Source organism: Trachurus japonicus, chromosome 11 (assembly GCF_045865225.1).
Source record: "Trachurus japonicus isolate A0001 chromosome 11, Traja_1.0".
NCBI classification, from domain to species: Eukaryota; Metazoa; Chordata; class Actinopteri; order Carangiformes; family Carangidae; genus Trachurus; species Trachurus japonicus.
In genome coordinates this window covers 10,735,095-10,750,248 of record NC_140917.1, presented here as the reverse complement: position 1 = coordinate 10,750,248, position 15,154 = coordinate 10,735,095, and the positions used below count along the sequence as shown (strand labels likewise).

Below are 15,154 nucleotides of genomic sequence, written 5' to 3'. Positions count from 1 at the left end.
ATTAAATTGCATTTATACAAAAACATGGTATTGTAAATATTACATATAGTTACAAGAATTATTACATTTTTCTTTAATTCTTGTAACATCAACAATGCCATGTTTTTGTAACTGTATGCAATATATTTCTTATGTTTTATGATTTTAAACATGTTTTGTTTTTTTTGAAAAAATTAATTTTGTATAACATTTTTTTCATATATATTTTTTTCATATATATATATATATACACATATATATACATATATATGTGTATGTAAGGGATAATGTACAGTTCGTAGCCTCGTAAACCAGCCTCTCCCGGAAATAAATGCATTTCCGGGAGAGGCTGGTTTACGAGGCTAGTTCGGAGGTTGTTATGGAGAAATAAACCCCAACAGGTTGTATGGAACATTTTAAACAACAGCAAATTGAAGATTGATAATTGGTCATGTGACCCATATTTCTTTGTTCGCTAAAGCAAACCTGCAGCTGAAGCAGCTTCAGGGTGAAACGTGTTGTATAGAAAAGAAGTCACAGTTTTTCAGTGTGCAACATTGAATTTATCACAAATGTAAATAACTTGACAGGCTCACTTTAACTCATATCTTACACACACAGACACACTAACATGGAAACAAACCGTTTCAGGTTTTTCAGTCAACAGTTCAAAAACATCATAATAAATATTTAAATTGTTCCATATGTTGTTAAAGTGCCCAGTGTTGCTGTTGTTGCAGAAGTTGTCTCAGAGCAGATGAAAAAATCGCAAACTCGTTACAAGACAGGACAAGAAGAGAAGAATTTCTGAACAAGAGTTTTTGGCAGCGTCACCTAAAAGAGACATCAGAGGGTGGAGACATCGCAGGGTTACTCCGGGTCACACCTTTCACTCTTACAAAACCTTTTTTTTTCAATTTTTTTTCATTTGCAAGAACACATGTCTCATTTTTCTCACCTGTTAATGTTTCCTCTTCCATAGACTGCAGGACTTTGAGAGCTGTGGAGCCGTCTGTGGACGAGGAGTCACACCGATTAATATGCAAATCTTAATTCAACGTACAAAACCTGACAGAGGTGAGAGCTAACAGTCACAGTGTAGAAACACTTTATTTTGTGCAATCAGCTTCTATGATGATGATGATGAAGGTAAAGAAAGCTGCTGACCTTCCACAAAGAGTTGCACGGTGCTGACGACGAGGCCCTGTTCATCCAACACTTTGTACGTCCCCTCGTCCGAGCGACTTAAGTTCTTGATGGTCAGCTGTTCTTTCTGCGGATGTTTCTCCAGACGTGGACTGTTCTTATCCTCCCTCATCCACATGACCGACGACTCTGAGCTGCTTCTGTCGAGCACAAACACACACACCAATATGAATGTGGTGGACCAATCAAAAATAATACATTTGTAGGGGGCTCGCCAGTCAAAACTAGGTTCATCAAATCTTACAGTTGGTCTGTGTAAAGAAGAACTTAGGTTGAAGCTCACGAAATAGATTAAAAAAAAAAAAATCTTCAAGGGAACATAAAAATATATTAATCCATTAGCTACTGCACAATTAATAGAAATCAGAGATCACAGGTACAAGTTGACGATGTTAAAGGGAGTGTCCTAAATAGCAAGGGTTCATCCTCTGGGGAGCAGGACTGATCTTAGCAAAATTTTAGGCATGTAAAACTGAACTGAGAGTAAAGGGAAACGGCTTTAATTAAGATCAAACAAACTGGCTCATCCTCTGGGTACCACAGGTATCCACCGTACAATAAACTGTGAATGTGAAGCTTCCATGAGAAAGTCCCGCCCCTTAAAACGATTGTTCCTTTTCTTTTCTCCACCAAAGCCCACATAATCTTGTCATCAAGGCCTCTGTTTTGTAAGCAGAGGTCACTGAATGAGTCAGAACTTCACCAGCAGCTTTTAATCTATTCCAGTTTGACATAAGCAATATTTTTTTTTTTTAAGGAGTGGGCCGCTTTCTGTTAACAGATCGGCATCTGTGTGGGAGCCGAGACAAGAGACGGGGCGAAGTGAGAAAGGACAAATGACGAGATGTTTAATGCAAAAGTAGTGATTCCAGTTTTTTCATTTTATTTTGAAAACAAAAATGCAACTCACTTTCTGTGGAAGATGACCCTCACGGAGTGCGTAGTGTGGAGATCCAGAACCAGGTCTTCACCTGGAGCACGAGACTGACGGGATTTATGGTCTGAGAAAGGAAACAAAAGAGTTAATGAGAAGTTAATGACAATAAACATCGATAGAGGAGCGGGAACAAAATGAAAAAAAGAAAACAACCAAACTAACCGAACACAATCAGCTTGACACTCTGAATGAAGACCTTGGTTTTTGTGGACTGCTCTCCGTCCACCACCATGAAGCTCTCGTATCTCCCCGTGTCTCCGATCTGAACGTCTCTGATGATCAGAGAGCAGTTCCCCGTCCCCAGGCTCTCCTCGGGAACCTCCACCCTGCCTTTGAACTCCTCCGCCTGCCACTTCTCCGACCCGTGCTGCTCGAGCACGACGTCGGCCAGAACGGTCCACTGGATGTAGCAGGCAGACGGCCCCTCCCCCTGCTCCCCCCGCTGCGGCTTACAGCTGCAGGGAAGGACCGCCTGGTCCCCCACCATGGAGGTGACGGACTGGACTTTGGTGGCGAGGGACAGGGAAGAGGAGTCTGGAAGGAGAGAGGCATTGAGGATGGAGATTAGGGGTGGGAAGCTTTTACTATCTCACGATTCGATTCGATTCTGATGTTTGGGGCTACGATTCGATTCAAAATCGATTTTCGATTCAAAGCGATTTGATTCATAATGTTTTCTGCTTCAGTTTATCGGTGTGCAAAGGATCCTCATGATCTGCTCCAGTCTGCTTTGCAAGACAGAATGACTAAAGTGTCTTTTTCACATTTATTGAGTTTTAAGCATTCATCCATGCTTAGATGAAATTGTTGAAACTGTTGCATAAAAGCAATATCACACATTGCTTAAGTAACAAAATTAAAAGCCTCTTTAAAAAAAAAAAATAGTGCATTTAAACATGCTGCCTTTTAAATTCTAAGGAAATGGAGGCCGACAGCCAGCAGATTTGTTTCATTCGATTCTGGGACATTTTATATCGATTCTGACTCGTATTAAATGAGAACTGCAATTCTTATGTGATTTTTTGGCACACCCCTAATGGAGATAAAGGGAAATGTCCTGGACTGCTTGGATGTTGGGAATATGTTGTACAATGAGGTACTACTACTGCAATTTTAGAGTTCATATTAAGATTTTTATAAGTTTATAAAATAAAACACAATCCCTACAGGAAAGTCCTGAACAAAATGATCAAATATTGACCTGGATTTATAAATAAGTGGATGTTATGATGTAAAAGATCATTTTTAACAATAATAATAACAACTCTGACTTCTAACAATGTAAAACCGTGTTTGGTTGTGAACGGTACAAGCTTTGACTTCAGTTAACCCTCAGATCTGATGACCTTTTTTGGGCATTTAGGTGATTTCTGCACATCGCAGGCCGTTAAGCCGCAGCTTCTCACAGAGGTTTCAGATGACATAAAAACCTGATTGACACTTTAAACCACAGGTTAGCTAATAACCAGGCACCAGGGGCAGAAATAATCACCAGACGCTCATCATTACTCACCAACTAAACTGCCAATCAGGAAACATTGGAGGTGGATGAATAACCTGGAAGAAACATGAGAAGAAGAAGCGACAGTCACTCTTTGAGTTTTTGATTCTTCTCAGCAGAAATCTGATTATCACTAATTCAGATTAACAGATGGCACAGCAGAACACAAGGTTTCATAACGACAACGCCACGGAGAGAAGACACTGATTAACATGTTTTCACGTTATTCATCAGAAGGTCATTCAAACACACACACACACTTATAATATGTAGAATCATACATTACATTTTTCGCAATACAGCCAAAATGATTTGTTAAACATCAAATGTTTACTCGGCTATATTTTTTGTACTTGATTTTGATCATTGATCAAAGGTCATTTTTTATTTTTTTTTCTCTGTTTAAAGTTATTAAAGTTATTATTATTAAGTTATATAAGAATTTCCTAAAGAAAATACCTTAATGGACAGGGAAGACATGTTAGTAAAAGATCAGATGAGATCAGATAAGTCTTTATTTGTCATTAGTGGACATTTTAATATAATATATACTTCTAATATGTAAGTATAAGACATATATATAAACTAGAATACACTATCAGCAATTAATCTGCAAGAAACTGATAGGAAAAAATAGTTTATTATTATTGTTTATTTAGAATAGGAAATTATTTCTGTCTATATTGATTAATTGGCTTTTTCCACCTCTGAACTATTGTTGTTTTATTATCCTTTAAAAATCCACTGTCAGTCGACCTAATTACATGTATTTAATATAGACTGAAAAAACAGCAGTATAATTAAGATATTGCACCGTTTTGAGGCTTTAATCATAAAATCTTATGATATTATGCCAATAAAATGTCAATCTGCTTAACAACTACAAATTAATTTCATATTTCAAGATTTTATATGAAGCAGTATGAAGTAAAAAATACTGCAGTGGTCCATGGTTTATGGTGTCACTGAGTCTGGGAGAATCGATACCGACGGAGAATTGGTTGGCTAACATATGGATGATGCCTAAGTTTCGTTTCCTTTGGAGAGTTCCTATCAAACGAAAGATGAGGCGTGGCGCGAGCGCGGCTGCTCGCTCACAGCTGGTCAGCAATGCACGCGCAGGCAAACGGACCGTGCAGTAGTGCAAATCAACAAAAAACGACTTTTATTGATGCTGTTTCTACATTTTTTTTGCAGGTAAATGCACACCTGCAGCCTGCGAGGCGTTGCATTAAACAAGCTCATTCTGTTCATCCTGCATGTAGGCTACAAGTGACTTCAAAACACACAAACACACAAAACAGTTCAAAAAAACAACAACGACAGAGTGTTTGAATTTCAAATTAAAGTGTAACTTTTCTTACCAGTGCCAGTGCCGGATAATCACTGATCTCATGATGTCCACTGTTTGGAAACTTAGCTCAGCCCTCTTCTCCTCCTCAGCTGCACCGGTGCTGTGAGTGTGTGGAGTGAGTGTGTGTGTTTACACTGCGCAGAGAGCAGCATTTATCAGTTTCGACTTCCTGGATGTGACGGACAAAATAAAAGCACCTCCCAACGCTCCCAAACCTTATATATACGGTCGCTCTAATGCTGTCGAATATACCGTTACTAAAAATAAGTACCGGTAGTTGATCATTGAATTAATTAATTATTGATTAAGTGATAATGTCAATGGAACAACACAAAGCTAAAGACTGTTAGTTCTATTTGTTAAGTGACCTATTGCCTCTTCTTTCTTTTTTGTCACCTAAAAATACAATATAAATATTAGATATTATTATAAATAAGATATTTATTCACATTATATATTGTATATTTATCTTTTGTTGTTGTTGTTGTTGTTGTTGTTGTTGTTAATTTTTATTTTATATTTTATTTAATTCATAGCATATGTGTATCTTTTATACAAATGTTTGAACAAAACAAGATCGCGGATGTTTTCCTGCCTCTGCTCTGCGGTTTGGTTTATTTGGCCAAGTTTGTTCTGAAGAAATAAAATGGAATAAAATAAACCACCCAGGGGGGTTTTCTGGTGTGTAAACACCTAGTGGCTTTTTACGGTGCTTTTATTTTGAAATAGCTTAGGTTTCACACCAGCATGAGAATTGACTCTTTTTTCCGCAGAAACGAAACTTAGCGGTGCATCAGCGACTCGCCGGCGACAGAGGGAGCTGAAGTTAACAAGGTGTGATTTTTTTTTTTCTTTTTTCTTTTTTTCTAGGAAAAAGTTGCCGACTCGAGGCTTGGTGGTCTGTAGCCTACTTTACTGTGTGTGTCCCGGTCTGTAATAAAGTCACCACTGACTTCCTCCCCCTGCAGTCAGATCAGATCAGTGATGAGCTGCACACAGATCCCTGAACAACAGCTGGACTCGCTATGGCAAGTCTGACATGGATCCTCACTTTCCTCTGTAAGTTTCTGTTTATTTTATATTTAATGATTTACATGCACACACATACACTCACACACGCTTCAGTGACTTACAAATGGATGAGTGCAAAGTGTTTGATGTTTGCTGTTGCGGTTCATGAACTGTTTCACACCTGTTGGTAGCAGTGAACTCATTCATAATAGTAAAACCACAACTAAAGTGAGGCAAAACAAGCAGATGCCTTTTGAGGGTGTGGCCTGAAAGTCTGTGACCTTAGGTCGTTTTGGGGTCACAGCGACATGGGGAAGTACTGTACCCATGCAGGTCTCTGTGGTCCAGACACGCTGGTGGTGTTTGGGGTCAATCGGCCGATGAGGATGATGAAACATGAGAGGGAACATAAAGTTTTCTCTCGTGTGTTAATGTGTGCCTAATGTCTGTAGAATCAAAACAGGGTGAACTGGATCTTGTCATCTGAGATTATGATTGGCAGTTTGACCTCTCTGACCTCTGGTATAGAAACATAATGATGAGTTAATAATTTTACCTTGAGGACAAATCCTATTGTACAGTGATGGCAACAGTCCATCATGTGAAGGTTTCTGTTTTGCAAAAACAGGATTTGTGTTGAAATGAAACCTGAAATTTAAGTTTTCTTTCTTTCTTTCTTTCTTTCTTTCTTTCTTTCTTTCTTTCTTTCTGCCAAATGCAGTAACTTTCTTAAACTTCAACTCTTGAAGCATAATTCACTCTGAAATCGCCTGTTCTTATTGCCTTTACTGTGTTTTTACTTTTAATTGTCTTGTTTGTGAGTTACAATGATGTTTTAAGCAGTGTATGAGACCACTGGACAATTCCCATATACTGTATGTGCGCAATAACCACTGATCTTGGTAGCTGGGTGACTTTACATTGAAAGCAACAGGTGTGGGGAATATGCTACTGTATCAGGGTTTTTTTTTTAAGAGCTCAGATTTCGGAAGGCCAGTCAAACATTTCAATTCTGTTAGATTAAAGGGATAGTTCACCCAAAATTCAAATTTCACTCATTATCTACTCACCCTCATGTCGACTAAGAGCTGTGAGAATTTTCAGAGTCCTCTGTCCCTTCTCTGAGTTACGGGGGAGGGGGGGGGGGGGGGGTCCGCGCAGCAGTATTTGTCCATATAATGGTTGTCAATGGATATCAACTTTCTTCGTCCAAAAAGACACACCAAAAAACATCCAAATACTTCCATAGTGCTCGTCTGTAATGTCCCTCTTGTATTGAAGCCCCGATTAGATGTTTATCTGAAGGTCAACATCAGCCTGGTGACGCTACTGTACATCACCTCGTCATCTCTCCTCAGGTGTTGCATGGTGTCACCGGTCTTCGGCCTCACCTGTTCTCCACGCTGCCCGTGTGGTCCAGGCGAGGCAGAACGTCACACTGACCTGTAACCTGACGATGAGCACGCAGACCACCTGGTACCTGATGCGTTCGGACCAGCTGCTGCCTCTGCTGACGGTCGAAGAGACTCGACTAGGAAGCACCGTGGTCGCCTTTCACTCCACGAACAACAGCCGCATTAAGACCAAACCAAACATCAGCCCCGACCTGGTCAGCCTGGAGATCCTGGAGGTGGAGGAGGAAGATGCAGGGCTGTATTTCTGCACTGGCCGGTGTGCACAGGGTGTATGTTTTAACAGAGCCATTCTGCTAATTGTGAATGGTAAGATGATTATTCATTGATTCATTTCGATTGGTATCATCTTCTCTATAATTTTCAATTTTTATCACTAGTTTTCCATTTTTTTCATTTTCATTTATTTGGATCTCCGTTAGCTTTGGCTGAGGCCATTGCTGTTCTTCCTGGAGTCCATACCTAACACAATGTGCTTTATGCACAGCTCCACTACTTCCTGAAATAAGACAGCTCCTTTATTTCCTGTCTTAAATTATTGGACCAACTGATTAATCCAGGTGTGTCTGACCATTGTTGTGAGGTCAGACACACCTGGATTAATCAGTTGGTTTCAGGAAGTAGTGGAGCTGTGCATAAAGCCCATTATCTTTCCACTGCAGTACACAAACACAGAAAACACATCACACAACATAAAAAAACAAAGCAGAAAACAAAAAAAGTTGATCATGGGGTAACATTAAAAACCAGAAAGAGTCCTTGCAGTGACTTTTACCACACTGAGGCTGAGGGTGCATGAAGAGCCTGCGGTGTCACGCAGAAAAGCTCAGGTGGTTTCATAAGCGTCAGATGTTCCTCCAAAAGACGTCTCGTTAGCAGCGTCTCTCTGATTTGAAAAGGTCAGATGTGGGTTTGCTCGGGGTTTGTGGAATTGTTCTCGCAGCCAGAGGGGGCTCAGTGTTAGGTTTCAATTTGGAAAATTACATAAAAATACATTTGGTGTTGGCAGCGGTCTGTGCCCTAACACGGTATAGATGACATGTGGTCTGTTATGACTTAAATCTGTCACAAATAATGTTCAAATGAAGGGTTTTATAGCAGAACTTTTTGCAAACTTAAAAACCAGACCAATGTTGCACAAATCATATTTATAAAATTACCCAAATCAATTTTTAACCACCCAACTGAAGAAGAAATAGTCTAACCTTGCAGAATTTTTTGATTTACTCAAGTTGCAAAGAGTTCAACAGGAGGCTCAGACGTCAAAATCAAAATCAACTGATTAATCAATAACCTTGCTGGTGTTCCTGTATCTTTGTTTTTCCCAGGGGATGATGGGTCAACCAGAGACAAAATGAAGCAGTCATGTCTGACTCTGGGCATCTGTGTTCTTCCAGCTTTGATTGTCCTCGTTACAGTCTTCATCTTTGGGCTCTGCCTCTGCTCAGGTAAGTGATTGGTTGTGTCTTGTACTTCAGGACCGACTATTTTTAAACAGAAGGGGCAGGACGTTTCATATCGGTGCTAAAACATATAGTAATTTAGTATAAAGTGAGAATAATCACCTCAAAACTCATTCTTTGTTTGTGTACTGTGGATTTTGAACAATATGATTCTTTACTTGCACTGACATCTAGTGGTTGACTATGTGAACTGCAGCACTCACAACAGAGCAAATCTACATTCAGCTTCAGTCACCAGTGCATATATTATACAAACTTTCCAAAATAATGCAACCCTATAACTAATAACTAATACATCCACATGGAATTGAGCTATCTCTAGATTACTTTTGTGGTACTTTTCAATTTACTTTTAACATAGTACAGTATTACTACATTGTGGCTCAATCATGTTTACTTATGGAAAAAATCTTCCTCTAACTTCCATGTAGTCTTTATGTACTTAAGATATTGATAGACATTTCAAAGTAGCTGTTCTTTATGGTACAAGGTGTGACTCTGCCCTGTATAGAAACAGGTTTTACCGGCTCTGGTAATGTGTCGATTGACATCAACTGATAAAACAACATTGCAAAAGCTTGTCAGCCGTCTGATCGGCAAGCACATTAAAAGGAATGCAAGACAAAATATTTCAGTCTTGTAAAGTTTCACATGACAAATCTTTTAGGTATCAATACCAACATGTAAAATTATGAAGAATTTTGACAGTCCCTTTATACAATAAAAGTATTCAATTCTACAACAATCAGCTTCTTCACACCAGGATCTGTCTTTTTATTGACACAGTCAGACATACAGGAAAAACATGTTCTGTATTTGTAATTGCACCCCTTATAGAATATTTGGCATCATTCACACTAAGGATTTGTTGTTTTACTGACAGAGGGTAAAACAATGAAGACTGCAACCAAAACTTTGTCATATCTCATAATATTTTCAATCACATGTAACAATAAAACTGAATCAAATCACAATCTGGCCATGAAAGTGCTTCAATAAGCTTAATAACAACCCTTTCCTATAGAACGAACTGAAATCTGTACTACTAGAATAATAAACATGCTTTTGTTTGACATTGCCTAAACTCGACTGGTCAGCCGTCCAGTTCAAACATTATCAGTTTGTGCAACAAAAAAAGAAAGAAGAGAAATCAACCCCGATACAGATATAGATCACAGTCTAAATATGCATAACTGAAAACAAAAATGAGAATATCACTTGAAGGCAGCATAAGTCAGTCTACCAGACTTGAGGTTTGCCTCAATATTGCATCTTGCTTTGTTGAAGCCACAGTCGTTTTCTACATCTGAATGCAACATGGAGACTGGGTCCGATGTTTACAGACAAAACCATAAAATATGTGTTTTCATGGTTATAAACTGATTTCGGCAGAGATCGTTAAAACATTACTAAACCCGGTCGGTTCAGCGTTCAGCAGATTAGCATAGAGTTCCTAATGTTAGTAAAGAAGGACACAGAAGCTGTTTGAGGAGAATCAGTCCCACAGTGAAGCTTGGTTAATTCCTACAAAACCCAAGAAACATAGAAACGCATTTTGAAAGACTTCAGGTCTTTACTTGGTTGATCATTTCCTGAGGTTTTTTTTTTTGTTGGTAATCAAGAAAACATCATTTTCATTCCATCATTGGATTTCTTCCCTGAAGAGGAGCCGGTTTTATAGGTTTGGCTCACACCTGTTTGAGCAGCAGCCCGTACGGACGGATCGACTCCTGCACGATCACCCTGGTCTGGGCGTCGTTGCGGCCTTGAGGGATGTAGACCAACCAGATGTCTTCCCTCTGGCACTTTGTCCTCTTCTTTGGGTTGATGCGGTTCTGCAGGACCACCTTGTACGTCTTCCCGTCCACCTTGGACTTGAACGTCTTGCAGTACTTTTCGGCCGTCTTGACGTCCGGTGTGGAGTACACCCCTCTGCCCTTGGTCTCGGTGGTGGTCAGAGAGGCCGCGGCGGCGTCGAGAAACTTGGGCTGATCGCTGGGGCAACCGCCGTGGGCCAGGATGAGGGACCCGTCCATGTTTTGTCCATGGTAGGAGACGGGCCAGGCGTCGTTACCGGTCCCGAGCCAGCCGTCCCCATCGTCGTACTTCTGCGTGACTCGGAGGGCGGCGCGGTTCCACCCACAGGGACGCACGTACGGCTCGTTACCGCGCATGAACGTTTTCTCGCCGTCCTGGAGGTCAGCAGAAGGGTCAAGAGTCAGAGCCACAGAGACGACAATGCTAAAATGCTACATGACAGTCACTTTATGTGCTCACTGACTAATTTATTCACTCTCAAAGGGATAGTTCACCCAAAATTGAAATTTCACTCATTATCTACTCACCCTCATGTCGACTAAGGGCTGGGAGAAGTTTCAGAGTCCTCCGTGGCTTCTCTGAGTTACAGGGGGTCTCGGCATAGCAGTGCATGTCCATATAACGGCTGCAAATGGATACCAACTGTCTTCGTAGCTCTCCTCTTCCCAGTTTGTCAAATTTGGACGAACCAGGAAGAGGAGCTTCGAGAAGCTTCCGCTACAAACAAGCTTGAAATATAGACTTATTAAATTTTTTTCGGGACAATTTCGCATTTCGGGGCTTCAATACAAGACGGACATTACATACGAGCAGCATGGAGGTATTTGGATGTTTTTTGGTGTGTCTTTTTGTTACGAAGACAGTTGGTATCCATTTGCAACCGTTATATGGACATGCACTGCTACGCCGAGACCCCCTGTAACTCAGAGAAGGCACGGATAACTCTGAAACTTCTCCCAGCCCTTAGTCGACATGAGGGTGAGTAGATACAGTAATGAGTGAAATTTCAATTTTGGGTGAACTATCCCTTTAATGCCACACAGTAAAAGAAAATGCCTTTATTGACAATACTCAAACTCATTCTTTCACTTTATAACTATATGGATTATTTTGAGATTACTCACTCACTTGCTCTTTATCTCAGTCACTGACTCACTTCAAAACTATGTGTCCCACTTATATAACATTCACTCAAGCACTCAGGTCAGCTCTCTCTCTAATAATCATATTTGACATTTTTGCCAAATGAAATGGATCATCTCCAAACAGCTGATTAAGATACTATTAATTTATTTATTAACCATTAAGCTAAGCCTGTCATTGCCTCACCTCTGAGAGAATGACAAGGAAAGTGAGTAATGAGACCCTTGACCCTGCTCACCTTGATGTTGGTGAAGTCGTAGTTGTACTGAGGATGGAAGAAGTCCTCAGGGTTGATCTTCACCGTGGCCTTCAGGCTCTCCTGCGGGCCGAGGCCCTCGGTCAGGGCCAGGGGGGAGCTGTACAGGTCAACATCATCATCCACCGCCTGCAGGGACAGAGTGCCTAAACTGGGGTACTCAAGCTCACTGAACCCTTCCTGCTTGTAAAACTGCTTGAGGGCGACGATGTTGACGAAGTCCTGCGTGCTGAGCTGGGAGGGTCCGCTGGTCGACTCGACGTTACAGCCGCAGAGAGCTGACAGGGCTTCCAAGCAGAGTTTAGGGTCCGGCATGTTGCTAACTGGAGGGAGGAGGAGGCTTGAAAGAAGAAGTTTTCTATTCCCTCAGAGTGGACTGAAAGCAACAAAACAGGCTTTGTTAATCTTCCCTGAGTCGAGAGAGTTGGTATCTGAAAACACGGAAAAGAAAGCAGCAGAGCTCCGTTTGCCTGCCGCTTTGGCATGAGCAGCTGCCCTAGTTTCACTTTTATACTTTCACTTTCAGTTACACAGCGAGTCTCTTTTGTAACATGACACCAACTCTTACGAATAAAGTGTTCAGAGATCGATATGCAAGTTATTTTTCTGTAGACAGAGCCTTACCTTTATCTTGTTCAAACCCAGAAAGCACCACTCATTCTATCTGATTTATTTGCTGTTAAAGTTTAACCAGTGACCCAGCTCCAGTCCAGCCCTCCTCACTTCCTTCCTTTGCTTTGCCTTCAGGGAAGTCAGCTACCTGTCGCTGTCAATTACTGAGAAAGACATCCAGAGTGAGGATCACAGAGGTCAGTGGATGTTCACATGTCAGAGTTTTCTCCTCTTCTACAAGTTCTGATTGACTCTTTATTATTCTTTCAACAAACATTACAATTACTATAATAGTACTAGATTTACCACATCATTTACTGCACAATATTATTCACTGGATATGTATACCATTTCAAATTATCTTTTTTTTTCTCTTTTTGCTTTCCCTTACTCCCCTTTGTCCTTCTTTCTTGTATCATTTATTTCACTATATACCTGTATGTGTTTTTTCCCATTCCATACAAAGTGGAACTAAAATTTCTTTGACCTTGGACTACATGTGCACAGTCAGTTTATCAGATGGTCCAGTCATAGAAACAGAAACAGTTGATTTCTGTTACAGTTTAATGTTTTGTTTTTTTTCTCTGCAGGATGTGCCTTTGCATTATTCCAGTGTGAAGCATGCATACCGACCCCACCCCTCTGGCCAAGGAGGATCGGGATTGGCTAAAGAAGATGTCACATACTCGACAGTGATGACTCGCAAAAACCCAAGCGCCTCGCATCAACCCAGATAAAGGTTTTGTTGTTTTTGTATGTGTTTTTTCAAGTTTCAGTGGGTGAGTTTTGTCACCACCTGCTGGTCAGAGAGTAAACTACACTCTCATATGCACAAAAAGAAAAACCAAGATAATCAACAGAATGTGAGAAATGACTGTTGTGATGTTATGTCACAACAGAGATATCTGCTCACATTAGCGTGTTAACCAGCTAACTAGCTATAGGCCCCACCCACACCCATCGGCACAACGACAGGACAGGAAAACCAGGGGACCATGGGAACCAAAGGGGAGAAGGGGCGACATTTTGCACTGGCAACTATGATTAGCTGTTGACTTGTACATCGCATGTCCCAGATGTTTCTGAAATTCATATCTAATGGACCTGGATAGGCAACAGAACCTGCAGATATCCTGTGTATACAACAGACAGATACTGTTAATATGCTAGAGAAATGAATGTCTCATTTATCTTTTTGATATTTCACTGTTTATGTCACTGTGACTGCTGTAGAATCGCTGCTCTCTTTTGGTTTTAGTTATAACCCAAGTATTGTGTTTCCAATCACACAAATAAACCACAGAAGATGACATGGTGATTGATTTTTAAGTTTATTTGTATGGTGTTTATTATGTATATTGTGTTTTTTAAGCTCCTGGTGTTAGTATTGTATTGCATTTACCTCTCAAGTTGATTTTGATATTACACACTGTATTTGTCTTATCTTTTCTGTAACATCAATAAAATCCAAAGCTCATTAATTAACACGCATTGTCTTATATCTGAGGAGAATCAGCTTAATATTTGACGGCGTGGTTCCACCCACAGGGACGCACATAGGCTACGGCTTGTTACCGCGCATGAACGTTTGCTCGCCATCCTGGAGGTCAACAGAAAGGTCAAGAGTCAGAGCCTTTCACTTTCACTTTAATCACTTTATGTGCTCACTGACTCGTTTATTCCGTCATCATGCCACCCAGTAAAAGAAAATGCCTACATCTGCACTCATTGTTTCACGTCACGGACTCACATCAAAACTATTTCATAATCTCATTGGGCGGGCCAGGCCCTTCCTGTGTGGCATTCCCCCTCTCTGTGCCTCCCCTGTCTCTCAAAAAAGGCATGAAACAACCCCCCCCCCTCCTCAAAAAAAATAAAATAAAATAATGCATGTTTCTGAATGGAGGGAGGAGGCTTGAAAGAAGTTTTTCTTTTTCCTTAGGACTGAAAGCAACAAAACAGGCTTTGTTAATCTTCTCTGAGTCAAGAGAGTTGGCATCTGTTGAAGAAAATATGGAGAAGAAAACAGCAGAGCTCCGTTTGCCTGCTTCTCTGGTATGAGCAGCCAACCTATAGTTTCACTTTTTTTTATTTCACTTCCAGTTTCACACTGAGTCTCTTGTGTAACAAGACACCAAATCTTATAATTAGGCTGTGCAGGAATTGATAAGCAAGTTATTTTTCTGTAGACAGCATCTTACCTTTATCTTGTTCAAACCCAGAAAGCACTGCTTATTCTATCTGATTTATTTGGTGTTCTGATTGACTCTATTATTCTTACAACAAACACTAAAATTACTATAATAGTACTAGATTTACCACATCATTTGCACTTTTACTGCTATTATGGTTGAAAATCTCTCAAACATTTTTTAATTTCTGTTTCTTTCTGTTTCTTTTTCTGTATTGTCATAATTCATGTTGTATGTCAAAACTGTGTAAAAATGAAATGAAATGAGCCA

General features: G+C 40.4%; 3 protein-coding genes across 3 annotated transcripts; 1 reads left to right on the top strand and 2 right to left on the bottom strand.

Moving 5' to 3' along the window:
• Positions 1 to 457: 457 nt before the first annotated feature.
• On the bottom strand, positions 458 to 5,152 carry igldcp (Ig-like domain-containing protein). The gene is made up of 7 exons (XM_085790944.1): positions 4,988 to 5,152; positions 3,636 to 3,679; positions 2,285 to 2,656; positions 2,096 to 2,186; positions 1,147 to 1,325; positions 938 to 991; positions 458 to 813 (listed from the first exon to the last, which is right to left on the bottom strand). The coding sequence occupies exons 1-7, from the start codon at positions 5,017 to 5,019 to the stop codon at positions 728 to 730; spliced, it is 858 nt and encodes a 285-aa protein (XP_085647070.1). The 5' UTR covers positions 5,020 to 5,152; the 3' UTR covers positions 458 to 727.
• Positions 5,153 to 5,916: 764 nt separating this feature from the next.
• Positions 5,917 to 14,198, top strand: LOC146978253 (uncharacterized). Its single transcript, XM_085790938.1, has 5 exons — positions 5,917 to 6,036; positions 7,347 to 7,709; positions 8,729 to 8,848; positions 12,828 to 12,889; positions 13,283 to 14,198. Exons 1-5 carry the CDS (start codon positions 6,003 to 6,005, stop codon positions 13,427 to 13,429), a joined length of 726 nt encoding a protein of 241 aa, XP_085647064.1. The 5' UTR covers positions 5,917 to 6,002; the 3' UTR covers positions 13,430 to 14,198.
• LOC146978254 (uncharacterized) lies at positions 9,614 to 12,814 on the bottom strand. The gene is made up of 3 exons (XM_085790937.1): positions 12,705 to 12,814; positions 12,063 to 12,456; positions 9,614 to 11,055 (listed from the first exon to the last, which is right to left on the bottom strand). Exons 2-3 carry the CDS (start codon positions 12,393 to 12,395, stop codon positions 10,552 to 10,554), a joined length of 837 nt encoding a protein of 278 aa, XP_085647063.1. The 5' UTR covers positions 12,396 to 12,456; positions 12,705 to 12,814; the 3' UTR covers positions 9,614 to 10,551.
• Positions 14,199 to 15,154: the final 956 nt, after the last annotated feature.

Bases quoted from the DNA above. Each gene is read 5' to 3' on its own strand.
- igldcp (XM_085790944.1), bottom strand. From the start codon at position 5,019: ATGAGATCAGTGATTATCCGGCACTGGCACTG. The intron at 3,680-4,987 runs GTAAGAAAAGTT...TGTTTCTTCCAG, and splicing joins ATTATCCGGCACTGGCACTG to GTTATTCATCCACCTCCAAT. The intron at 814-937 runs GTGAGAAAAATG...TGTCTCTTTTAG, and splicing joins GGAAGAGGAAACATTAACAG to GTGACGCTGCCAAAAACTCT.
- LOC146978253 (XM_085790938.1), top strand. From the start codon at position 6,003: ATGGCAAGTCTGACATGGATCCTCACTTTCCTCT. The intron at 6,037-7,346 runs GTAAGTTTCTGT...ATCTCTCCTCAG, and splicing joins ATGGATCCTCACTTTCCTCT to GTGTTGCATGGTGTCACCGG. The intron at 7,710-8,728 runs GTAAGATGATTA...TGTTTTTCCCAG, and splicing joins CATTCTGCTAATTGTGAATG to GGGATGATGGGTCAACCAGA.
- LOC146978254 (XM_085790937.1), bottom strand. From the start codon at position 12,395: ATGCCGGACCCTAAACTCTGCTTGGAAGCCCTGTCAGCTCTCTGCGGC. The intron at 11,056-12,062 runs GTGAGCAGGGTC...GCTGACCTCCAG, and splicing joins ACGACTTCACCAACATCAAG to GACGGCGAGAAAACGTTCAT.